The 26,273-nt window shown below is 40.7% G+C and overlaps 1 protein-coding gene across 2 annotated transcripts; it reads left to right on the top strand.

The window, feature by feature from the left end:
- On the top strand, nucleotides 1-24,362 carry aplf (aprataxin and PNKP like factor). 2 transcript variants are annotated; one of them, XM_034225016.1, is made up of 11 exons: nucleotides 1-102; nucleotides 291-442; nucleotides 1,921-1,992; nucleotides 3,822-3,985; nucleotides 5,136-5,307; nucleotides 6,347-6,500; nucleotides 12,453-12,805; nucleotides 12,962-13,257; nucleotides 14,810-14,941; nucleotides 18,919-18,965; nucleotides 22,760-24,362. In XM_034225016.1, the coding sequence occupies exons 2-11, from the start codon at nucleotides 344-346 to the stop codon at nucleotides 22,969-22,971; spliced, it is 1,701 nt and encodes a 566-aa protein (XP_034080907.1). In that variant the 5' UTR covers nucleotides 1-102; nucleotides 291-343; the 3' UTR covers nucleotides 22,972-24,362. The 2 variants fall into 2 exon arrangements, with proteins under 2 accessions (XP_034080907.1, XP_034080908.1); XM_034225017.1 differs by having other exon boundaries at nucleotides 12,995-13,257.
- Nucleotides 24,363-26,273: the final 1,911 nt, after the last annotated feature.

The following is a 26,273-nucleotide window of genomic DNA, read 5'->3' on the forward strand; positions in this document are numbered from 1 at the left end:
ATCCTGCAGCTAGAGTTGTAAATGCTTTCTGTGCTGTCGGTTTGATTGTGGAGTTTTTTTATCCTGAGAGACAAATAACTATCCTGTTTTCCTTCACAACAGGTAGGCAGAAGTAAAAGTGTATTATTGGATGGCTTGTTGAGACCTTAGCTGACTACAGTCCATGCAACTGAATGAAACACAAGTTTTAGAAGCTGTTTACTTCCACTATTACTGTAAGTCCTGTGTAGCTTTTCAAAAAACCCTGAACTAAATGGTTGTTTGTTGTTTACTTATGTGTTATCAACCAGTGGCTCCAGTGAACTGGGGTGAAGCTCCCTCCAGTACCCGGCCAGCGGTGCAGATGTCCGGCTTCGACCTGCTCCCGGTGGACGGTGGCGGCGGGGAACCAATCCACCTTCCTCCGGGGGAAACGGTGCTGGGCAGGGGGCCCTTACTGGGAGTGAGTCCTTTTAATGTATTACATTACATATTGATGACTACTTATTTGACGCCTTTTAAGAATCAGAATATCTTTATTCGTCCCACAGAGGGGAAATGTACATTTGTTACAGCAGAAAAGAGCCAAAGACAGCTTAATGTTAACTAAATGTTAGTTACCCAAAGCGACTCACATACTACTACTTTTGTTTTGGCTTGGTTTGGATACTTGCAGTACTCTTAAGAAACAGTGCACATTAATAAATATTGCTGTAAATGCAGTGTGTTATTTTAACTCTAGTCAAACATTTGCACAACAGACTATTAACAGACACACGTTATATATCACCCATAAATTGGTAAAATTGACATTCAATACTAAGTTTCAGTAGCTTCAAGTCAAAAGAGAAAACTGCTAATCAACTCTGCAAATACTGACCAATATTCCTGCTTTCAATTTGTCTTGTTAATACTCTTTGCTAGTGTAATACTAGCGTGACTGAGTACCCATTTAAAATATTCCTGTACATTTGTTAGTGGGATGTAGTGGGAAGTACTAAAATAGAATAGTGAATAGTTTGTTCTTTTTCTACCTTACAGCTATGGTTAATTCACAATTTAAGATTCAGGTTAATAACAGTTTATAGCAAAGCTGAAACTATGAATCTATTAGTTGATTGACAGCAAATAAATCAGCTACTGTTTTGAGGGTTAAAGACCTTTTTCATGCAATGGTTTGTGTGTGTTCACTAAATAATGAGTAAAAACCATCTAATTGTCTATTGTATTTAGTAGTATAGCGGGAATACTTTTTTCGACTTCTTTTGCACTCAGCAGTAGCATTTGCAATTTCTGTAATCACGCTAACTGGTGAGATTTTAAATAAATATCTAAACTTGCTCCTAAAGAGTCAAACTAAGGAACCTGTCATCGCTGAGCTGCAGGTGTTCCTCTGAACCACTGGAGGACTCTGTCACTCTGGAACATGGAGGTGTAATTCCTGATCCGGTACAACATAGTCGTTGTAGCCCTGATTTGATCACAGCTATCACCAAAAGGGACAGATTTCCCAGCATGTTGTTTGTATTGCTTTTCTTTGTACACCTGTGTCTCTAAAATTTAAACATGGCCTGATTTCACTTCCACTACATACAAGGAGGGATGTTTTGTTATAAATAATAAAAAAACAAATGGAAAATCTGTAAATAAATTAAATAAATCAAAAATCCACATATATTAATACTTTATTTACTGCATGAATGTTGAAGTTTTACCTTTTATACTAGTCTTTTATAAAAACTTAAAGTAACTCTAGGTGGTAGAAACACACACACTTACCAAACGTTATATGATTCATCCTCTGGGTACCATCACAGGTGTTCTTCTTATAAAATACAGGTGAAATTACTATAGTGGTCTATATCTATCAGTTTATTTAAACATATCTAACTCATTTTGTACTGAAGCTTCTCCTGTTTAATTAATGTTGTGTCATCTCAGGTCAGTGATAAGAGAGTCTCCAGACTTCACGGGCTGCTGGAGAACCTGAACGGACAGCTGCGCCTCAAACCGGTAAGTCTTCGCACTAAAAATAATCAATAACAACAATGAAACACCCCACTGCTTCTGCCTGTTTCACTCGTTTCACTTGTAGTTTAACGGTGACCCTTATTACAAAAGCTTTGTTTTTTAAATATCAATTCTGTTAATGTCGCAGAAATCACCGCCTCGTGTCTTAGTTCTTTATAATGTATTTTATTGTGTGTGATCAGTTTCTTTAATGGCTGCCTAATGCAAACATGTGAAACACTACAGATAATGTTTAGAGTAATCTGAAATCTGCGCTTTCTAAGACTGATGCCCTCCGAGAAATACTGACTATATAAAACAAAGCATGTAATGACACTACGGCTACAACTAACGATATTTTTAATTATCCATTAATCTGTTGATTATTTAATCGATTATTCAATTTAATTTGGTTGATAAAATGCTGGATAACTCCCATAGCAGTTTCTCAAAGAACAAAGTGAAGTCTTAAGATGCAGAAAATAATATTTAATAATTATATAAAAAAGAGAAAAGCAGGAAATCTCCATATTTGGGGGTCTGCAGTTTTGAATGAAAACAAATCTGGCTATTATTTTTTAACTATCCATTTGTCAACAAATATTAGTGCTCCAGTTGACAACATTTCCGTGTTTATTTATCTGTTTAGCGCACTAGTTTCTGGTGGTGTTGTATTGGATTGCATTATTATTATTACTCAATGGTGTTTCTAGGATTTAGTTCCCATATTTCTTTCTTAAAAGAATGAAGAGGTTTTCATCTGGAAGATAGATCTAGAGGAAGGACCACATTTTGCCGATTCATTCAAGGAAATAAACGCACAATCTCTGAATGCACTTCACTTGCTTTCTGTCTTCCCTGTAATGGAAGGAAGATTACTGTCCCTGCCATAAAGAAGGACTTTGTGTTTCAGCAGTACTGGCTGTCAATGATTGCTGAAAAGTCACCATTCCATTAACTACATTCAACGCTCAGATTTGTACCAGGAGGAAGTATTGATTTGTTCGAGTTCACAAGAGGTCTGTTTAGAAAAGATTATTCAGCGTTATATCCCACCGACATCTTCTAATTATCATTTCCTGAATTGACTTTAAGAGGCTGTTAATGCATCAACACGTCTCAAAATGTGAGTTGAATAATTATCACTCAACAGTCACAACACTTCAGATGTTTTCTAATTGTGAGGAGAAATCAGTCGATCAATAAATGAGATCTTTGGATCCCAAGCTGGAAAAAAAACTATTCTTCACAGAGCATTAATTTTGGTAGTTATTTATATTAAATACATGTTCTTATACAAATGAATTTCAGTTCATCAGGTTTGTTTTACATGTTATAACATAGGTGCAACAGGGAGGCAACTATTGTAATAAGAGATTTAGAATCTTAAAGTGTCTCTACTGTGACATGTCTCCATGCTTTAATGTTCAAAAAGCTCTTTATTTTTCTCATACTGCCTGTGCTGCACCACCTCTTTTCACCCTCTGTCTGAAACCAGAGCCCACTCTGCTCTGATTGGTTAGCTGGCGGGATCTGTTATGATTGGTCAACGTCTTAAAGATGTCCCGCCCCTTAGCCGATCACGTACAATGTGTTGGAGCGCTAGCCAATATGAGCTTGAGTGTTGCATAGTGATGTTACAGAAGTAAACAAAGGAGCCCAATGGAGGCAGTGGGGGGAGTGTGTGGGAGAGAAACCTATATAACACACTACAGGAAAGGGGAAACCCCAAAAGCATCATTTTAACTTTCCTCACCTTCAAATAGTTTTAGTTTAGATAGAAAACCTGCTGGAGTTCATTGGTTCATCCTCTCACTGTTTCCCCCCCTCAGACCCACCTGAACCCGTGCTTCGTTCAGTCGTTGCTGTCGGACGACCCTCGCCCTCTGCAGAGAGACGTCTGGTTCTCTCTTCAGGATGGAGATTTATTCTCGCTGATGCCGGGTCAGTTTATCTACAGGGTGGTGGCCGTGGGCGGAGGAGACCGCACTCCCAGGTACTTAAACATCTGAAACACGCTCCTCTCCATGTTAACATTGTGTTTCAACGTCAAGAGATTAATCTTGTTTACTGTGATTTCCCCCGTCTTCGTGGGTAATTAAATGGAGACGGAGGAGGCTGCTCTTCTCTGTTTGATTACAGTCTTATCTTTTATCTTTGCACAGCAGAGAGAGTGAGGTTCAGTTCAAGTGTTTTGTGTTGACTCAAATTAAAACCCAGCATTAAGGAGAAGATTGATTCATGCAGTCTTTGAGCTTCTGCAGTCTTTTATCTATGAGGTACCTTCCTTCGTGTTGTCCTGAAGATCTCTGTTTGAAGTTTAGATCAAACACACAGGAAGAAGACACTCCAGAAGATGTCAGCGCTGTTCAGACCAGCCTCATCTTAAATTCATGAGAAACTGAAGGTTGCTTCAGAGCAACAGCATTAAGGCTCTCATTTCACATCATCATTTTTCTCAGGAAAATCTCCGTTAGTTGTTAAAAAGTTTTAAAAGTGGACTTCAAACTTAATTGTTCAGGCTGAATGTCATTGAATCGGCCACAAACCAGCTTATTGATTTTTATTTGACAGCTGAAACAAGAAGTACATACTGAGATACATTTACAACATATGCTGTGTATATTCAAAGACAAAATGACAAAACCAACCCTCTCTCCAGGACACATTAACACACACTTTTACACAAACGCACAAATATATACAGCACCTCAGTGTATAAAGGTTATATAAGGTAACTTTATGAAACCCAAACCCAGTCTGCTCTGATTGGTTAGCTGGCCGGCTCTGTTGTGATTGGTCAACCGCAAAGAGATGTCCCGCCCCTTAGCCTATGACGTACAATGTGTTGGAACGCTAGCCAATAGAAGCGCAAGTGTTACAAATTGATGTCACTTTGTTCCTGAAGTAAACAAAGGAGTCCAATCGAGGTGTTTCAGGCAGGAGGGGGAGGGGAGAGAAACCTTTGCAGACCATTTACATGCACAAAAACCTATATAACACACTACAGGAAGGAAAAAGGAAAACCCCCATGAAGCAAAATAGGGACTCTTTAAACTAGTCTCCTTTGTGTCATTAATTCAGATTGTTACATTCACAAACATGAGGATGAATGTTCGATTTAAAGTATTGTTTTCTTCCCGTAGGAACAGTCAGATGTTTGAAGAAGCAGAAAAAGAAGAAGAGGAGGAGCGTCTTGTTTCTCCTGAGCCAGATGTTGAACCTCCTCCTGCTGTTGGACAGTCTCTTCCTCAGGAGGAGTCGACACCAGCAGCTCCGTCAGAACAGCAGGAAGCCGGCAAAAGAAGTTTAACAAAGGTTTGTTCAAATCGCATCAAAGTCTTTATCAGCAGAGACGCAACAGAGCAGGAAGTATATATTTTTGTAATGCTTCATTTATAGAGATGTTATACCATATGTCAGACAAGACATGAACATACAGTATGCTACCATCTCAAGGTAAGTATATGTAAGGAAAACAAGTAGAATTAGAACGGAACAAAAAATCGTTTCAATTATAGCCAATAAATATATTAAAATCATGTTCCAGAAGTAAACAAACAGGGCCAAGGTTTGCTTTATATTCCTTAATGAATCAGTTAAGGGTGCAACTGTTATGTTCTTCATCAAGTCTTTGATCAATTGCTTTTATGATGAACGGTTACATTTCTTACATTTTAATTGAATAAAACATCTAGCTAATAGAGAGGATGAGCAAATGGTTTCTGAAAGTGAAGGGGAGATAGAAGCCATCTAGATCCTAAAGTGTATCTGAAGGAGAGGGAATAATAAAACAGCCTTTTTATTTGGTCAAAACCACAACATGTAGTCGCTGTGTTGTGTTGTGGGGATGAAAGAACAACACTTAGCCGCAGCATTAGAGGAAAATGATAGACAACCACGGCCAAAACAAACTTCTCCTCCATTTCCTAGATTGAACTAACCAGGGATTTCTGAAAAGTTCCAAGATGTTCAACTAGAAATGCTCATAGCGGCACAAAAACAGTTTGAATGTAATATCTTAAAAGAGTTCAGACACTGAGGTTGTCAAAATACATGGATTAACTGTGACGCTAACAACATCTGTAATTTCTATTTCTACTTGTCTTAAATCTGAGACTAACTGTGGCTTTTACCGGTTAAAATGATAAATGTCTCTGCAGGTCACATTGTTTATAATGACAGACCAAAACTCTACTGTGCTCCACTAAAGATCATTTGTGTGGAAAGAAGGAATCACATTTAGCTAGATAATCTTTAATGACTATGAGATCAATGTTTTCAGATCGTTTTCAGTCTCTGATGATAAACACACAGTTCACTGATGTTAAGTGCTTTCTGTTTTCCCTCTATAAAGGGAGATTCTGCACAACCAAAAGAAGAAGAAGACAAACAAAATGTCGTCTCTCCGTCTGTAACCAGGACAAGAGTTTTACCCGCCTGGATGATGGCGGCAGCAGCAGCTTCACAAAGCGCCTCCTCCTCCTCCTCCTCCTCCTACATCCCCAAAGGTAACGAGTTCATGTCTTAAAGGTCACCTATTATGCAAAATCCTCTTCTTCCTGTCTCTTCTACATCAACATGTGTCCCTCTTCTTCATGTCTCTTCTACATCAACATGTGTCCCCTCTTCTTCATGTCTCTTCTACATCAACATGTGTCCCCTCTTCTTCATGTCTCTTCTACATCAACATGTGTCCCCTCTTCTTCATGTCTCTTCTACATCAACATGTGTCCCCTCTTCTCCATGTCTCTTCTACATCAACATGTGTCCCCTCTTCTTCATGTCTCTTCTACATCAACATGTGTCCCCTCTTCTTCATGTCTCTTCTACATCAACATGTGTCCCCTCTTCTTCATGTCTCTTCTACATCAACATGTGTCCCCTCTTCTTCATGTCTCTTCTAATCAACATGTGTCCCCTCTTCTTCATGTCTCTTCTACATCAACATGTGTCCCCTCTTCTTCATGTCTCTTCTACATCAACATGTGTCCCCCTCTTCTCATGTCTCTTCTACATCAACATGTGTCCCCCTCTTCTTCATGTCTCTTCTACATCAACATGTGTCCCCTCTTCTTCATGTCTCTTCTACATCACATGTGTCCCTCTTCTTCATGTCTCTTCTACATCAACATGTGTCCCCTCTTCTTCATGTCTCTTCTACATCAACATGTGTCCCCTCTTCTTCATGTCTCTCTACATCAAATGTGTCCCCTCTTCTTCATGTCTCTTCTACATCACATGTTGTCCCCTCTTCTTCATGTCTCTTCTACATCAACATGTGTCCCCTCTTCTTCATGTCTCTTCTACATCAACATGTGTCCCCTGTTCTTCATGTCTCTTCTACATCAACATGTGTCCCTCTTCTTCATGTCTCTTCTACATCAACATGTGTCCCCTCTTCTTCATGTCTCTTCTACATCAACACGTGTCCCCTCTTCTTCATGTCTCTTCTACATCAACATGTGTCCCCTCTTCTTCATGTCTCTTCTACATCAACATGTGTCCCCTCTTCTCATGTCTCTTCTACATCAACATGTGTCCCCTCTTCTTCATGTCTCTTCTACATCAACATGTGTCCCCTCTTCTTCATGTCTCTTCTACATCAACATGTGTCCCCTCTTCTTCATGTCTCTTCTACATCAACATGTGTCCCCTCTTCTTCATGTCTCTTCTACATCAACATGTGTCCCCTCTTCTTCATGTCTCTTCTACATCAACATGTGTCCCCTCTTCTTCATGTCTCTCTCTACATCAACATGTGTCCCCTCTTCTTCATGTCTCTTCTACATCAACATGTGTCCCCTCTTCTTCATGTCTCTCTACATCAACATGTGTCCCCTCTTCTTCATGTCTCTTCTACATCAACATGTGTCCCCTCTTCTTCATGTCTCTTCTACATCAACATGTGTCCCCTCTTCTTCATGTCTCTTCTACATCAACATGTGTCCCCTCTTCTTCTTCTCTTCTCTTCACATCAACATGTGTCCCCTCTTCTTCATGTCTCTTCTACATCAACATGTGTCCCCTCTTCTTCATGTCTCTTCTACATCAACACGTGTCCCCTCTTCTTCCTGTCTCTTCTACATCAACATCAAGTCTCAGGAGAAAAGATTCTCTCTCTTTTTGTCCTGATCCAATTATTTAAAAACCTGTCTGAAAATGAGCTGATCAGATTTTGGCCACTTGATGATGTCATAACGATGTTTTGGGTTGTGTAACCATTAGCCAATCACCAACCAAGGTTACCCCCCCCCCCCCATCTTATCACCTGAATCTCCTCTAGAGCACCATTGTGTTCTTTGTAACCAAATCTCTCTCAGAGGGGCGTGGGGAGGGGCTCCTTATTTTCATCTAAGTAACAGACAGAGAATCAGCACTTTTGAAACAGGGTTGAAACAGAGGGGATTATGGGTAATGCTGCAATGATCTGTTTGGTGTTTCAGCCAATCAGAGACATGTTCTGTATATATCTGAGACCGGTAATATATTGATGAGAAACAGTAGAATAGGAGACCTTTAAGGACTTATTTCTTCATGTGTCTGTCCTCATTTTGAATACTTCAACCTGAACCAGCTAGATCTGTGAGTGTATCCTTGGATCAATCAAGTTTACTTTCTTTTTCAAGCAGCGGAAATGTCTTAAATGTCCGGAGCTTTAACAATAATTTTAAGGATATAAGATTATGTATATTTCTTATCCAGTCTTTTTCATTTTGGAGAGTACTATTGATGTTTGATTGAAGTTTACTCAGAAACTCAGACACAGAAACGTATTGATTTGTTAAATCAGGCCCTTAACATGAGAAATGAAAAGGTTTTATTTATTACGGCGACCTTGAGAGCCTTGAAAGCCTGAAAGGTGCCTTTCTAAATACAATTTTTTATAAAGGCACCTTTCATCTAGTGGCTGAAATATGTTACAGCATTACTACGTCGAAAACTGTTCCAATATAAATATTTCGTATATCAATATTTTAATAAGGTAGGACACTGGTTAATAATATTGTAGCGTGTTCAAGTAACCAAGGGATGTAGTAGTTATCAAATAAGTATAAGATGTGTACAGTTATGTAATGCACTGTTGTTGGGGGGAGAGACCGCCCCTTCCATATGAGTGTGTGTGTACGGCGTGCATGAGGCGTGCATGACGGGACGAGTTGTGTTCGTATGTGGAAAAGTCATACTCAGTGCGGTGAGCGCTGGCTTTATTGCTACTGTATCTGTAGCACCCCACGAAATAGTTGGGACTGTGTACTGACGTCAGTAAAAAAGGTTTTCCCCCCCAATTATTATTATTACTTATATTTAAAAAGCTGAAAATGTTAAATCAAATTAAATAACATCAAGTAGCTCCCATTATTAATCAGAGCAGACTGCTCTTCAATAAACAGGCAGACATTGTAGCTTTTGCTTTCTTGTGATAACTCATCTCATAATCTCTCACAGAATAATTAACTTGTGAGCTGGAGATAACACAGGTCTACAGAGGATTTAGAAGGCTGTCAGGCATTAGTTACAAAGCCTCAAAATACCTTTTCACAATGGGACTGTTTTAAAACACTTGTTCTTTGGTACGTCTTCAGCTCTAATCCCTTGAGTGTCTGAGGGAATGAGGGTCTGTTTCCAGGTGATCTTGTCCAGGTTCACCTGAAAAAAAGCAGACCATCATTGACCTTAAATAACATCTAAACCAGTCTGAGGCGTCCCTTAATCATGATGACTGCTGTGATATATATTTTTTATATATTACCTTTGTTTATTGGGTTAAAACAGCATAATTAACAGCATACAGTTATTCTATCAGAGCATGTATCAAAAGTATAAACAATTCTTCACTTTATAGAAAAATAGGTAGAGTAACAATGTTAATACTGCTTGACACCAGGGCAAACACAATCCCACACAGACAGAAGAAACAGACAAACAGACATTCAAAAAAAGGAATAATAAATAAATAGAAAACCAGTCAGCTAACACAAAAATGTCAATAATAAACATAAATGTCAGTACGGCACCTCCTCCCCAAATGTATTTGAGGAGCGACTGCTGTGGCAGTTGATGAACTGACATAAACAAGAGACTGAATATGAGAGCAACATAGCAGCTAACCTTTCTCTGTATTTTACAATGATCTTTGATGACTAAAGGAGGACGGTAGATCCTCCTCTCCCCTGAGTGTCTGCTGCTGTAATATTTACTCTGAAGGAAAGCAGACGCTCCGTGACTTCTTCTCTGCCTCCATTACTGCGTCCATCCGCTCCGCGCTGCACTTAAAGAGACGAGTGTTCCTGGGAAAAGTGCAAAGATGGAAAAGATCCAGTTTCCTAAGGAGAAACTCGTGATACTCTCAGTTTAGAAACATCAGCCTGCTTTCTTTCACTGAGACTTTTTCACTGATGTGCTCAAATCTAGAGTTTGACTTTGTTGAAACATGTTGGCTGTGATGGAAAGTAATTAAGTGGCTTTTCTTATGTACTTTGATTCAATACAAGTGTGTGTACTTGCTTAATTTATTTGAGTCATTCTAGTTATTTAGTTAATTACTTGATTGGTTAGTTAGTTGCTTACTTTCTTACTTATCTACTAACCTACTATATTACTGACTTTCTTACTTACGGTAGTTATTTACCTACAAGTTACTGACTTAGTTAGTTAGATACTTACTTACCTACTAACATACTAACTTACTTACTTACTTAAGTACTGACTGACCTACTTACTTAGTCAGTTAGTTACTTACTTACTAAATTACTTACGGCGCTTTTCCACTGCAGGACCTAGCACGACTTAGTACGGTATGGTTAGGCCTTGGTTGGCCAGGCTCACTTTATGCTGCGTTTCCATTACAGTTTACCAACTGGGGTAGTAACTATAGTAACGCAGTGTAAGCAGGGCGATCGGCTGTTCGGCGGGCGGAGCGACGCTGCGTAAAACTGCTGTGACGTCATCTTCAATGCGAACCACAAAACCATAACATCAGCCGTTAGCTGTTAGCACTCAGAGCTCACAGCTCCTCATATCTGTTCAGAAAGTAGACAAAAGTTAAACAAGTACAAACCACAGACTGCCTGTGTCATGGCGAATGCAGTCGCTGGTTTATTTATGTCTGTATAGGCCGTTGTTGTGAGCATATACAACGTTAGCTTAGCCTGATCGATCCGATCTCTATTCAGAAAACACGCATTTTAAAAGGTTTTTCGCCTGCCGCCTTTCTGCAGACCGGTATCAGTATGTTGTCACTTCGGTATCATTTTGAAACGTGTATTACAATTAAATCACGGTCAAATATGTTCATTTTGTTGTAGTTGTAGCTAGGGCTGCTCGATTATGGAAAAACCATAATCTCGATTATTTGGGTCAATAATTGATATCACGATTATTAAAAACGATTATCCATTTACTTTGAAAACATCCATTTATTGGAGAATTCTTTTTTGAACAGTATGTTTTTATCAGTTTACCCTGAACTTTAAGTATAATTCAACAGAAAGAAAAAAGTAATAATAATAATAAAAAAATAATCGTTTTATTTCGATTACGTTGTTTTCGTAATCGTTGCAAGCCATAATCGTAATTGCGATTAAAATACGATTAATTGACCAGCCCTAGTTGTAGCCCCCTTGCCAGCGATTCTCTCTGACCATTCAGCAGTCGAGTGGTTACGTCACTAGGTTAGCATACTCAGCCCGGTTGTTGGCCCGGTAAGAACCTCGATTTTGGAGGGCCAGAAAAAAGGTGAAAAAGTAGCCCTGAGCCGGAACTACCCCTAGTGGAAAAGCAAAAAAAAGCGGGCCCGTGCTACGTGCTGCAGTGGAAAAGCGCCATTAGAGACTGACTTACTTTCTTGTTTGCCTACTTACCTACTAAATTACTGACTTACTTACTTAATAACTTACTTAAGTACTTACTAACCACCTTACTTAGTCAGTTAGTAAGTTACTCTACTTTCTTATACTTGCCTACTAAATTAGGTACTTAGTTAGTTAGCTACTTATCTACTAACTTACTGAAGTACTTACTCACTTATTTACCTACTTACCTACTATATTACTTAGTTACTTATCTACTTACCTACTAAATTACTCACTTACTTAGCTACCTATTTTAAATTAAAAGCTTTGTCTTTTATTATGTCTTGTGATCTCTTCACAAAATGAGTGTTGAGTTGAGTTGTTGAGTGTGTGGAAGTGTTAACAATTTCACCAAGAGGACATTTATCCTGTTCAATATTGTTTTACATATTCAGTATTTCACAATATTCAAAGATTAGAGACAAGTCTTTGATAAAAGATTAAAAAAGATAAAGTTAAAAGCAGATGTATTGGTTATTGTACTCCTATCGACGTTGTTTGTTGCTGTTTTTAACATTGAAGGCCACTACATTTTTTGTGCATTTCTGTGAAAAACAAGTTAATCAAAAACAACTTTCGTATTTTCTCCCTCCGTTTACGTTCAATCAGCTTTAAAGAGAGGTAAAGGACCTTCAACCAGCACTAAAGGACCTTCAACCAGCTCTGAAGGACCTTCAACCAGCTCTAAAGGATCTTCATCCAGCACTAAAGGATCTTCATCCAGCACTAAAGGATCTTCATCCAGCACTAAAGGATCTTCAACCAGCTCTGAAGGACCTTCATCCAGCACTAAAGGACCTTCAACCAGCTCTGAAGGACCTTCATCCAGCACTAAACCAGCAAAACAGGCCACGCCCACCAAGACCTCCTCATCTGAAGAGGAGCTCAGCGAGGAGGAAATGCCGAAGAAGAGAAGGAGGAAGATGAGTGATGAAGAGCAGGAAGCCACTCAGTCTAAAACAGTTGAGTTATTAGCGAGTACATGTGGTTATTGAAGTTTTTTTACTGCCCTTTGTGTTTGTTTTATCCCATTAATGTATTAATTGTTAATCCAAATAAGACTTACTCTCAGTCTTGAAATGTAAATGATCTACCTTATATGCTTTACACTTCACTAGGGACAATACGTTTACGTCTTTGTCCGTTCTCAGGATGTTCCTTCAGAGCAGCCTTCAGGTCGTCTTCAGAGCGAATCCAACAGATCTGGGATCAGCGACGAGTCTGACGGCTTCCCTATGGAGGAGGACGAGGAGGAAGGAGGAGCAGGAACATCTGCAGCAAACACCGAAACACAGCCGAGTAAAATCAGTCAATCTGAGGACGAGGAGAAGAAGATGAAGAATGGACGACAGCAGACTAAACGAGCAGATGCCAGACTCAGGACGCCGTGTCCGTACGGGAAGAACTGCTACAGGTAAACTGAGAATCAACACAACAGCTGAGCTGCTTTAGAGCCCAAACAGAGAGTTTTTCTTTGATGTGAGAAGGGGATAAACATGAAACAAGGAACAAATGAAATAAAGCTTCTCTGAGATCTCTCTGCTTTTAGCCTCGAGAGATCCTGCGTCTTCAAGATAAGATAAAGACTCGTCCAAAAACATAACAGCTAAAAAGGAATTCTGTTTTTACAAAGTAAAGAAAATAATCTCACGGATTTACATTTTAAAGCTCCTAAACTAACGACATTCCCTGTAATCAGTCAAAACGTTGTCATTCACAGGATGACGATCAGCCAAGTGTAGAGTCAACCAAATCCCCCCAAAAAGTACACATCTCAAGTTTTATAATTGTCATTTTTTCAAAGCTTTGGCCCTAAAAAACTGACCTTAATCGCGACAAAATAAACACAAAACTGTCTTCATGGATGAGATAAGATAAGAGGTACTTTATTGATAAAAAATTGGGACATTTTTGCGTTGCAGCAGCATAAAAAACAACAAAACAAGGCATTGCACATAAGTAGAAATTAAAGAGTAGAAATAAACAATACTAGAATTTAAACATCTCGAGATACAATTAAAACAGCATTAAAAAGTAGAAAATATACACAAATCGATAAACTCTGACAATAAAACACTAGTGAAGGGCTTTAGACACAATATAAAGCAGGATGTTATTTACATTAAGAGTGTAAATGTAATGTATACAACAAGCAAGATGGAGACAGGTATGATGGGTGACAAACCTTTCGTGTTTATCAAATATTTTAGTGTTATGGTTACTATTATTATTGTCTTGTGATTTTTGCAACTTATATATATAGAGAGATAATATATATATGGAGAATATATTCCATAAATATCTCTAGAAATGCTAATTGTAATTTGTTACACGACCTTAAAAAATAAGTGCTCCATATTTGGAGGAAAACACAAATGGTCATCCTCGAACTGGACAGCTGAACCTTGTATGTAGGCGTGTGGTGCAGTGGGTTGTGCGTTGGTGTTTGGGTCAGGGGGTCACAGGTTCAAACCCCACTGCAGTCAGCATGTCGTTGTGTCCCTGAGACACTTCACCCCAAGTTGCTCCTGTGGGGATTGTCCACAGTATTGAGTATGTAAGTCGCTTTGGATAAAAGCGTCTAACAAGTGATGTGTAATGTAATGTATGTCAGCCTCTGCCTCCGTATGAATGTGTGTGAATGCTGACTTGTATATAATAATAATATATGACACTTATATAGCACTTTTCTAGAAACTCATAGACGCTTGTGTAAAGCGCTTTGAGGGGTTGTAAAGACTAGAACAAAGCTATATGAATGCAATCTATTTACCACCACAGTATGTAGCTCTAAAGGAACATTTTGCCCCAGTTTGTGGTTTAAATTCTCCAAAATGTCCAGTGTTTGGTCCTTTTTTAACGAGGGACACACAGCAGATTGGAAACATGCTGTTCAAATGTTCAATGTGCAGACCCTCCATTATGTTTCTCAAGACCTCTCATCACCTTCCTGTTTGTTTCTGCAGGAAGAACCCGATGCATTTCCAGGAGAGCAGCCACCCCGGAGACACCGACTACGAGGAGGAGGAGGAAGAGGAGGAAGATGAGACACAGGAGGAAGACTTACCCGAGTGTCCTTTTGGCACCGACTGCTACAGGTGAGATATAACAGCATGGACTATAAAAGGAGGGATTGAAAGGCATGATGGGAAACCTGATGAAGCTGATATTAATGGAACAACATTACAAGATGCTCCTTAATAGTGCAAGAGGACAAGCAGGTAAAAAAAACTGCAGAAGAAGAGCGCTGTATCAGAGGTAGAGCTGCACAATTAATCTAATCAAAATCACAAAATTCCATCCATCCATCCATCTTCTCCCGCTTATCCGTGGTCGGGTCGCGGGGGTAGCAGTTCCAGCAGAGAGCCCCAAACTTTCTTTTCCCTGGTCACATCAACCAGCTCTGACTGGAGGATCCCAAGGCGCTTCCAGGCCAGCGAAGAGATATAATCCCTCGACCTGGTCCTAGGTCTACCCTTTGGTCTCTTCCCAGCTGGACATGCCTGGAACACCTCCCTAGGGAGGCGCCCAGGTGGCATCCTAACTAGGTGCCCGAACCACCTCAACTGGCTCCTTTCGACGCGAAGGAGGAGCGGCTCAACTCCGAGTCCCTCCCTGATGACCGGACTTCTCACCTTATCCCTAAGGGAGACACCAGCCACCCTGCGGAGAAAACCCATCTCGGTCGCTTGTATCCGCGATCTCGTTCTTTCGGTCATGACCCATCCTTCATGACCATAGGTGAGGGTAGGAACGAAAATGGCCCGGTAGACAGAGAGCTTTGCCTTCTGGCTCAGCTCCCTTTTCGTCACAACGGTGCGGTAAAGCGACTGCAGTACCGCTCCCCGCTGCTCCGATTCAACGGCCCATCTCACGCTCCATTGTTCCCTCACTCGAGAACAAGACCCCGAGATACTTGAACTCCTTCACTTGGGGTAAGGACTCATTCCCTACTTGGAGTGGACAGTCCATCGGTTTCCTGCTGAGAACCATGGCCTCAGATTTGGAGGTGCTGATCCTCATCCCAGCCGCTTCACACTCGGTTGCGAACCGATCCAGTGAGCGCTGAAGGTCGCAGACCGATGAAGCCATTAGAACCACATCATCTGCAAAAAGCAGTGGTGCAATCCTTAGTCCACCGAACTGCAGACCCCCTCCCCCATGACTACGCCTCGAAATCCGATCCATGTATATTACAAACAGGATTGGTGACAAAGCGCAGCCTTGGCGGAGGCCAACCCTCACCGGAAATGGGTCCGACTTACTGCCGAGGACCCGGACACAGCTCTCGCTTTGGGAGTACAGAGATTGGATGGCCCTGAGTAGAGACCCCCTCACCCCATACTCCTGCAGCACCTCCCACAGTAACTCCCTGGGAACTCGGTCATACGCCTTCTCCAAGTCTACAAAACACATGTAGACCGGATAAGCGTACTCCCAGGCCCCCTCCAGGATCCTTGCGAGAGTAAAAAGCTGATCCGTTGTTCCACGACCAGGACGGAATCCGCATTGTTCCTCCTCAATCTGAGGTTCGACAATCGGCCTGACCCTCCTTTCGAGTACCTTAGAGTAAACTTTCCCGGGGAGGCTGAGTAGTGTGATGCCTCTGTAATTGGCACACACCCTCTTTTTAAAAAGGGGAATCACCACCCCGGTCTGCCACTCCTTCGGTACTGTTTCCGACTTCCACGCAACGTTAATGAGACGTGTCAACCATGACAGTCCCTCAACACCCAGAGCCTTCAGCATTTCCGGGCGGATCTCATCCACCCCCGGGGCTTTGCCACTGTGGAGTTGTTTGACGACCTCAGTGACCTCCCCCCGGGAGATTGGTGTTGATCCCCCGTCATACTCCAGCTCTGCCTCTAACATAGAGGGCGGAGTTGTTGGGTTCAGGAGTTCCTCAAAGTGTTCCTTCCAACGCCCTAACACTCCATCAGTTGAGGTCAACAACGTCCCATCCTTACTGTACACAGCTTGGATGGTTCCCTGCTTCCCCCTCCTGAGGTGTCGGACAGTTTTCCAGAACAACTTTGGTGCCGCCCAAAAGTCCTTCTCCATGTCTTCTCCGAACTTCTCCCACACCCGCTGCTTTGCCTCGGCCACGGATGAGGCTGCTGCCCTTCGGGCCTGTCGGTACCTTGCAACTGCCTCGGGAGTCCCCCGGGATAACAAATCCCTGAAGGCCTCCTTCTTCAGTCGGACGGCTTCCCTGACCACCGGTGTCCACCAGGAGGTTCGAGGGTTACCGGCCCTTGAGGCACCTAGGACCTTGAGACCACAGCTCCCCGCCGCGGCTTCGGCAATAGAGGCTTTGAACACCGACCACTCTGGTTCAATGTCCCCAACCTCCACAGGAATGCCCGAAAAGCTCCGCCGGAGGTGTGAGTTGAAGGCCTCCTGAACTTGGGCCTCCTCCAGACATTCCCAGTTCACCCGAACTACACGTTTGGGCTTACCAGGTCTATCCAGAGGCTTCCCCCGCCACTCGACCCAACTCACCACCAGATGGTGATCAGTTGACAACTCCGCCCCTCTCTTTACCCGAGTGTCCAAAACATACGGCCTCAGGTCCGATGATACGATAACGAAATCGATCATGGACCTTCTGCCTAGGGTGCTCTGGTACCACGTACACTTATGAGCATCCTTATGTTCGAACATGGTGTTTGTTATGGCCAATCCATGACTAGCACAGAAGTCCAGTAACAAACCACCACACCGGTTCAGATCAGGGGGGCCGTTCCTCCCAATCACGCCCCTCCAAGTGTCTCCATCATTGCCCACATGTGCGTTGAAGTCTCCCAGCAAGATTAAAGAGTCCCCTTCAGGAGCCCCATACAGGACTCTTTCCAGGGTCTCCAAGAAGGCCGTATACTCTGAACTGCTGTTGGGTGCATAAGCACACACAACAGTCAGAGTTTTCCCCCCCATAACCCGCAGGCGTAGGGAGGGCGACCCTCTCGTCCACTGGGGTAAACTCCAACAACGAAGCACCTAACCGGGGACTTGTGAGTATCCCCACACCCGCCCGGCGCCTCACACAAAATTGACTAACGCAATATCCAAATTACAGTAAGCGCAATAAAGGCAAAATATATGTAAATATTATTCTGAAATAATGATTGTGGTGCTCCAGAGACTTAATGAAAAATCGTTGTTTGGTGCAGATCCTCCATCCAAAATCAAACCATGATCATTTTATTTTATATTTCCCAATGATAATGTGAATCCATCCATCTTCATCATCTTATCTGGAGCCATATTATAATTAATATGTTTAATAAATGGTAATTTTTTCAAATGTTGTTAATAATATCACAATTGCAATAAAGAGTTAAAATAATCGCAATTCAGTAAATTCTTCCAAATGTGCAACCCTACTCTGGAGGATGTGTTTCAGAGTAAAACACACACACGTCCCACACACACGTCCCACACACACATACGTCACACACACACGTCCCACACACACACACGTCCCACACACACACGTCCCACACACACACACGTCCCACACACACACACGTCCCACAGACAAGTCATTTTAATCAGGGGGTGCGGTAAATTGTCAACGGGGGGAGGGGGGGTGCTCGTGATTTGTCAACGGAGGGGGGACCTCCGACCGCCTGTCAGCGCAACTTCAATGATGCCGTTTAAAAATACATTAAGGGCGGTGCCGGCCGTTCTGTGATTCTCCAGATTCTAGGGGGTGCACCCCTACTTCCTGCAGCTATGCACACACGTCCCACACACACACCCACACACCTACACACACACCTACACACACACACACACACCACACACACACACACACACACACACACCTACACACACACACACACACATACACACACACACACACACACACACACACACACACACACACTTCCCATGTATTTGTATAACATTTTGTTAACCCTAACCCGCAACAATAGGCTAAAAGAATGCATTAAAAAATCCGTCTGTGTTTCACAATGACTTTTTAATGAGAGAAAACATCATTTATTTTTGCCATAGTACTTCTTTTAAGAAAAAGCCGTGACGCTGACTTTGCCTTTTTGTTCCCTGACAGGAAAAATCCACTTCACAGGAAAGAATACAAACACACAAAGAAGCCAGGTAGGATGTTTCACCGTCTTTATTCTTTTAAAATTAAATTGAATAAATGAGTCTGCTCTGGACTAACATAATACATTTTAATAGCAAAAATAGTTCTCCATGCAAGGTGATGAAAGCTTCTTTAAAAGTCATTACCTCAGGTATTATACACATGTGATAGCCTTTAAAATGGCTTAGTTATTTAACATATTCACTTGTTGTAGTAATTTTAATGAATAATAGGGCAGACATGTTTGAATATGATTCATTCGTTTGTTTGATCGTAAGATTCTGCTCATCTTCAGGTTCATATCTGTATGTAGTGTCTCTGCTGTGACATGTCTCCATGCTTTAATGTTCAAAAAGCTCTTTATTCCTCTCATACTGCCTGTGCTGCAGCACCTCTTTTCACCCTCTGTCTGAAACCAGAGCCCAGTCTGCTCTGATTGGTTAGCTGGCCAGCTCTGTTGTGATTGGTCAACCATTAGAGATGTCCCGCCCCTTAGCCTAAATAATTGCATCACAATTTATCCCACTAATCATCAAAATGTCCTTGAAACTCTGAATATGTCACTATGGCACATACTGGGATCACTGTACCAAAGAAACTATTGTTTTTATTGCATTGGAAACATTATTTTATTGAAAAATCAAAATAAAACAAACTTAAAGGTCACCTATCATGCTATTTTTAGGCAATAGCATAGGTCTCAGATATATCAAAAATATATAAAAAAACATGTCTATGAAGTGTTTTGCTCAAAACACCAAACAGATCACCCATTCTAGCCATGCCTCATATCCCTCTATTTCACTTCCTGTTTCAAAAGTGCTGATTTCAAAATTGATAAAATAAAAAAGGAGATGGCTGAGCTCATGCGGGACCCGGCAGCTACTGTCTAAACTAAATGCTGCGGTGATGAAACGCCATATCATGGATTATCAAGGATTCTCTCTGAAACAGTTTGGAGCTCAAAGGCTTTCTCTCTTGTCGGTTATACCACAAGGTGAGTTCCTTTTTACTTCCTGCTTCTTCACACACATGCTCTCCAGCACAGGTTAGCTCTGAGTGTTAGCGATGCTAATGTAAACACCGACCATATTACGTCCAAAACAGTCTGGCATTGTTTCTGATAGCAACGTTTCTGATTGGGCCGTGGGTCCACATTTCAGATATTACGTCATATCGGACGCAAATCTGGATCCGCTCCGTTGTAGCCCCGTTTTTAGAGATTTGGGTACGGAGGAAAAGAGAGAGGGTTTTATTTTCTGACGCTGCGTGAGTTCCCCGACACACCGGGGACACGTCTTTATGTATAATGCATGATAGGTCCCCTTTAAATAATGTCATCATACTGTAGATCATGAGGTGAAGAGTCTGTTCTTTCTTACATGATAATTCCTGAGTTAAAAAACAAATCTTTTCCCACTTTTCTATCATGATTTTAACATGAAAGCGAGCTCAGCATTTCCACAATTATCCCAATAATGGAAACTCACCACAATCTACTTATTGTGAGTGTTTATTATTGCGACGTACATGAGTAGAATGATATACTGAACTGATTGTGCACGTCTTTGAAAACACAAAATGACAGCTATCAAAAGCAAAAAATAAAAGCAATGTACCTCTCTGAAAGGGATTAGCAACCGATTCACAGCCTGAAGAAGAAGAGGCATCACAGGGTCCCCCACACACACACACACACACACACACACACACACATCACCAAATCTGATCAGGATATATAAACTCACAGTGGCCCATTGATTTGTTTTGTTAGCAACCTTTATAATGTAATCAAGAGCCTTTTCGAACATACCCCCCCCTTTTCTGACCCCTCAAACACACACACACACACACACACACACACACACACACACACACCCACACCCACACACACCATTGACTAACCGAACCTCTCAACTGATTTGAAACGTGTCTCTCCTCGGCAGCGTTTGCATTTTGAGGCCTTCAGTTGACATGTACTTAACGCTTATTTACGGACGACTCCCTCGACAATCTCTGGTGATTTAAGACGCCGCCGTGTCTTAACCTCAAGAGACCGTAAAAATGACGCCTCCTTTTCTTTCTTTCTTCCACACTGCTGTCCTTTCACCGATGAAGAAAAAAAGATGTTGATGACTACTGAAGGAAATGCAGTAGAAATCTAAATTATACATCTACATTTTGACATTTAGCTATAGCAGGGATGTCATTAGGGGCCCTGTTGGTATGCTGGGTCTATTATGAAGATTATTATTAAAACTAGAAAGCCATTAGTGAGAGCAAACCTCTGCCTCGGCTGCACATCCTCATTCCTTCTTTTAATGAACAAATAATGGGTTTTCTCCATTAAAAAACACACTTACGTTTAAATAATAATTAGATGTATGTTTGCAAAATGTCTATCTTTCAAGTGAACAGATTGTGAAAATGTTCAAAAGTGCTCCCTTGAAAAATGTAATGTGGTTCATGGATTCGATAATAATACATATCTTATTCTGTATGTATGTGTGTTATACATACAGAAATCTCGAGATACCGTTTCCCGCAGTCCCACAGTGTGACATATATACATAAAACGAAATACAAAAAGGGCCTAGATAAACGGGGTATACAACTAAGTAATAGTATTAATAAGTGCTGGTTAATAATAGAAAAATGTTCAAAGTACAGTTTCAGTGCAGTAGCAGCGGAGATGGGTTGAAAAGTGACTGGTGCTGGATGAGGGAAGGTTGTGTGTGGGGTGGGGGGGGGGGGGGGTTAGAGTCCAGGACCATTTGGGGCAGGGGGGAAAGGTGGGAGGCACGGTGGAGAGGTCAGGGGAGAGATGTGAGAGAGAGAGAGATGTGAAGAGAGAGAGAGAGAGAGAGAGAGAGAGAGAGAGAGAGAGAGAAGAGAGAGAGAGAGAGAGAGAGAGAGAGAGAGATATACTAGATATAGCGAGAGAATAGAGACTCGATATATCTAGCAGCTCCTATGGTCTCTCTATAAATATTAATCTAAAATATGTGAGCCTGGACATGTCCAAGTTGTCCAAAAGGTTTTATAACAGTAAGTGAAAAGCTGGTTACTCATTATATTTGACAAGAAACATTAAAGATGGTTCTAATAGCAATGCTAAATGCTGATGTTTAGCAAGTCAAATACGGTCTGTTAGGTTAGCGTGGATGGCATGCTAATGTGCTAATTAGCAAGTCACAAATGCACAGTACAGCAGAGGCTGATGGGAACACCATTACTTCTGCAGGTTTTCAGTCAAAAAACAAAGTATCTGACTCATTATTGATTACATGTTAGACGCTTTTATCCAAAGCGACTAACATACTCAATACTGTGGACAATCCTCACAGGAGCAACTTGGGGTGAAGTGTCTCAGGGAGACACCGACATGCTGACTGCAGTGGGGTTTGAACCTGTGCTCCCCTGATCCCAACACCAACGCACTAATCCACTGCGCCACACGCCTCACGCCTCCACAAAATGGATGATTTCAAAAATGCTAGCTGTCTACAAAGTCATTACTCAGTTAAATGATTCAGTCCATGGCTTAAAAAAAAAGTGAATTTGACGACAAGTAGTGGCAGTTCCTCAACCAAAAACCTTATTTTAAAAACTGAAATGTCAAACTCTCCCCCCGCTTTCTCTGTCTGTATTTTCTATTCTTTCTACCTAAAGTAAAACATAAAGTTCTGCTGAATTCAAAATGAACTCCAGGAACAGCGGCAGAAACACATTTCTGTTGTTGCACTTTAAGCCTTTTTGTGTTTCCTCCCTGTGTGACTCACTCACTCTGATAATGCTTTTACAGCTCGCTCTACCCGCACCGTCCACAAAAAGGTCGGCGGTGATGAGGATGATGATGATGAAGAGGACGAGTACAACGACAGCTTCATCGATGACGACAGCGAGGATGCGGGCGATGACTCAGACTACACACCTCCTGTTTCTGACGACAGCGGTAAGGAGGACATCAAGGAGTTACAGAAGGAGGCAAAGACCTTCATGAAGACGAGGAAATAAATACACAACGTCTTGATTTTTGTTGTTTGTTTGTTTTTAAGCTGAACCAGACGGATAAAGTGTAAATACAGATTCATGTAAAGGCGGTAAAGTGTCCCAAAAATGACAGATAAAGTTCTAAATGCAGATATTAATGTAAAGTGTCCCAAAAATGCTGGTGTTTGTATCTGATCCTCACTTTTAATAAAATGCAATTTATGTTAGTGTTGAGTTTATAGAATCTGGTCCCAACTGATCTGTCGAAATCCAACAAAAAGCCGTCCTTAAAACCATTTTTTCTGCTTTTAAATCTTATTTTAGATTATCCTGTATTCTGTCCTCAACATCAGAATTTAACAAGAACACAAATCAGATGTTTTCTCAGCTCAGATGTGATGAAATCTAAGCCATGCATTCAGAAACGTTGATATGTGCAACTATCAAAACCCTGAAGTCATTCTTCAGGTGATGCATTTATGTCTTCCTCTTGCTCTCTTCGTCTTTATTTTTGTTTTCCTTCTTCCCAAAAGTAGAACATTAGAGAGCTGATTTCAAAATGCCCTTATCTACGTCCACAGGTCTCATCTATAAGGGGAAAACCATCCAAAAGCTGTCCTTGAAACCAAATTCTCTCCCCCATACCTCAGTTAGCACCTTTTGATTTAATTAGTTTTCTGTCCCTAACATCACATTTAGCAAGAACACAAATCAAGGGTTAATAAGCTCAGAAATCTTGTAAATCAATTAATTTAGTCCTTTATACAACTAGCAAAACAACCTAATACAGCCTCGGTCCTAAGCATTTTATATTCACACATTATGTCAAAAAAGATCATTTTAAAATGCACTCAAGTGCTCACGTAGTAGCTGAAAACTGTCCCTAAGCTGCCCCTGAAACCAAATGTTCTCCCTAAACCATTAGCTTTTAGCAACTATAATTACTCTGTACGTTAGCATCTAACCGGAACCTGAAGTCACTCAGCTTCAGAAAACCTTTTATTTTGTCCCACGGTCCCACGGGCCGTAAGGCAGCTGTCGTCATATTGACCTCAAACTAAACAGTGGACTGCATTAATACAAGTTTCTGCCTGAAAAATATCCCTCTTGCAGCTTTGAATCTATGTTTAATTAATAAATGTTTGAAGTGAAATACACAAGTTAAGGGCAAACTACTAACTGTTCTTTCTAAAGCACTGAAAACGCTATAAAGCTTGGGATTAGTCCATTTTAATTGTATTTTTTATAAGGTTTATTATTTTGTTTAAGTGTTTTTCTCAGGTGAAGCTCCATCTCTTCCTGTCTGGGATTGATTTTACTTGTGTAAATATGTACAATTAAGGAGTAGATCTCTTATAATTGTTACTCTAATATGTTCTTATCCTTTTTGAATACATTTATTGAAAACAAAAAAAGTCTTTCCTGTTTTGTTTTTTATTTCATCGTGATGTTAAACAGAAATGAATCACCAAATGTTTTGACTTGCCTTCCATCACACTCATTTATTAGATTAATCAGCAAGAAAAATATACACTTTACACAAAAGATAGTCACTCAGAGAATATCAGGTCATTCTGATGTAGAGTTTCAAAATAAAACATATTTGATTATCTCATATATGAGCTAACGTCCCTCTATCTTTACATATGAATATATAAAAAACTGTCCATAATCAAAGACACATTTGACTTCAGGGGGATAGCAGACCATCTTAAATATTCACTCAGAGGATATCAGGTCATTCTGATGTACAGTTTCAAAATAAAACATATTTGATTATCTCATATATGAGCTAACGTCCCTCTATTTTATAGCTTTATTTGTTCGTTGAAAGGCAAATCATTTTCTTTCAAAATTCTGTAAAATGATGCAATAATGTGTTCATCTCTTTCATGTTAAAGCTGGTAAAGGTGGAGCTAATTGAAATTACTTTAATTTGCTGGGTAGCTTAACCTATAGTGATATATACTTCTGAAGCAATTGGAAACAGGACTCGGAGAGACACGAGGAGAGCTGGAAACACTGACGGTTTATTTGGAGCTTCGGCCGGAGAATTCACAAGACATGTCACGGGACCACACGGGTTAAGATGCCACAATCAATTCTGAAGCACTCTTCTGTAGTTCGAAGTTTTAACTAGTTCAGAGTAGGGCTGCTCAATTAATCGTATTTTAATCGCAATTACGATTATGGCTTGCAACGATTACGAAAACAACGTAATCGAAATAAAACGATTATTTTTTTATTAGTCTTTTTTTTTTTTGGTTTTTCATTTGAATTATACTTAAAGTTCAGGGTAACCAACTGTTAAAAACATGCTGTTAAAAACATTTTTCTCCAATAAATTGATGTTTTCAAAGTAAATGGATAATCGTTTTTAATAATCGTGATATCAATTATTGACCCAAATAATCGAGATTATGATTTTTTCCATAATCGAGCAGCCCTAGTTCAGAGTGTAACAATCAACATCCTTCATCAGCGAGACTAAACACATATGGACCCTGAATCTAACTAGAACTGTCGTCCATAGAAAATATGCGCCAGGGAGCCTACGTTCCTAAAAAGAAGGGCTGCTAGATGTCCCTGAACAGTAAACTATCTCATGGCAGCTTGTGCTCGGTCATAAGCTGGCAACAACAACAACAACAACAACAACAACAACAGCGAGACTAAACAAATATGGACCCTGAATCTAACTAGAGCTGTCGTCCATAGGAAAGAATGTGCGCCAGGGAGCCTACGTTCCTAAAAAGAAGGGCTGCTAGATGTCCCTGAACAGTAAACTATCTCATGGCAGCTTGTGCTCGGTCATAGACTGGCAACAACAATGCGCCCAAGCTGCCCCTGCTTAAGAGAGATAGCAGAAATACCCAAGGCAGTAGAACTTATGCCATGGGAAAGGAGAAGAGAAAATTATGAACTGTGTTCAACTGTGAATACCTAAGCAAATTATTCCCCAACAATAATAATAATAATTCATTCTATTTAGAGGCACCTTTCAAATCGCCCAAGGACACCTTACAATTCCTAACAACTTAATGAATATTATTTTATATAATAAAGAGTAGGGGATAGATGCATCCAGAGAGCGTCACAGAAACGTCACCACATATATTATTAACACACAGGGAGTTAATCCACACACTCAACATCAAACCACTTCCTATTTCATCTCATTACTTCCTGCTGGAGAAACAACAAGTCATTATATTTACTCATTACAAACAAACATCAGTAAAGGCTATGACTCTGCAAATTAGCTCAGGGATGTTGAAATGTTTCTTTATTCGTTTGGAAAATTGTCCCTTTTTTAACCCCCAATT

The sequence above is a fragment of the Gymnodraco acuticeps genome, unplaced genomic scaffold (assembly GCF_902827175.1).
Source record: "Gymnodraco acuticeps unplaced genomic scaffold, fGymAcu1.1, whole genome shotgun sequence".
NCBI lineage: Eukaryota > Metazoa > Chordata > Actinopteri > Perciformes > Bathydraconidae > Gymnodraco > Gymnodraco acuticeps.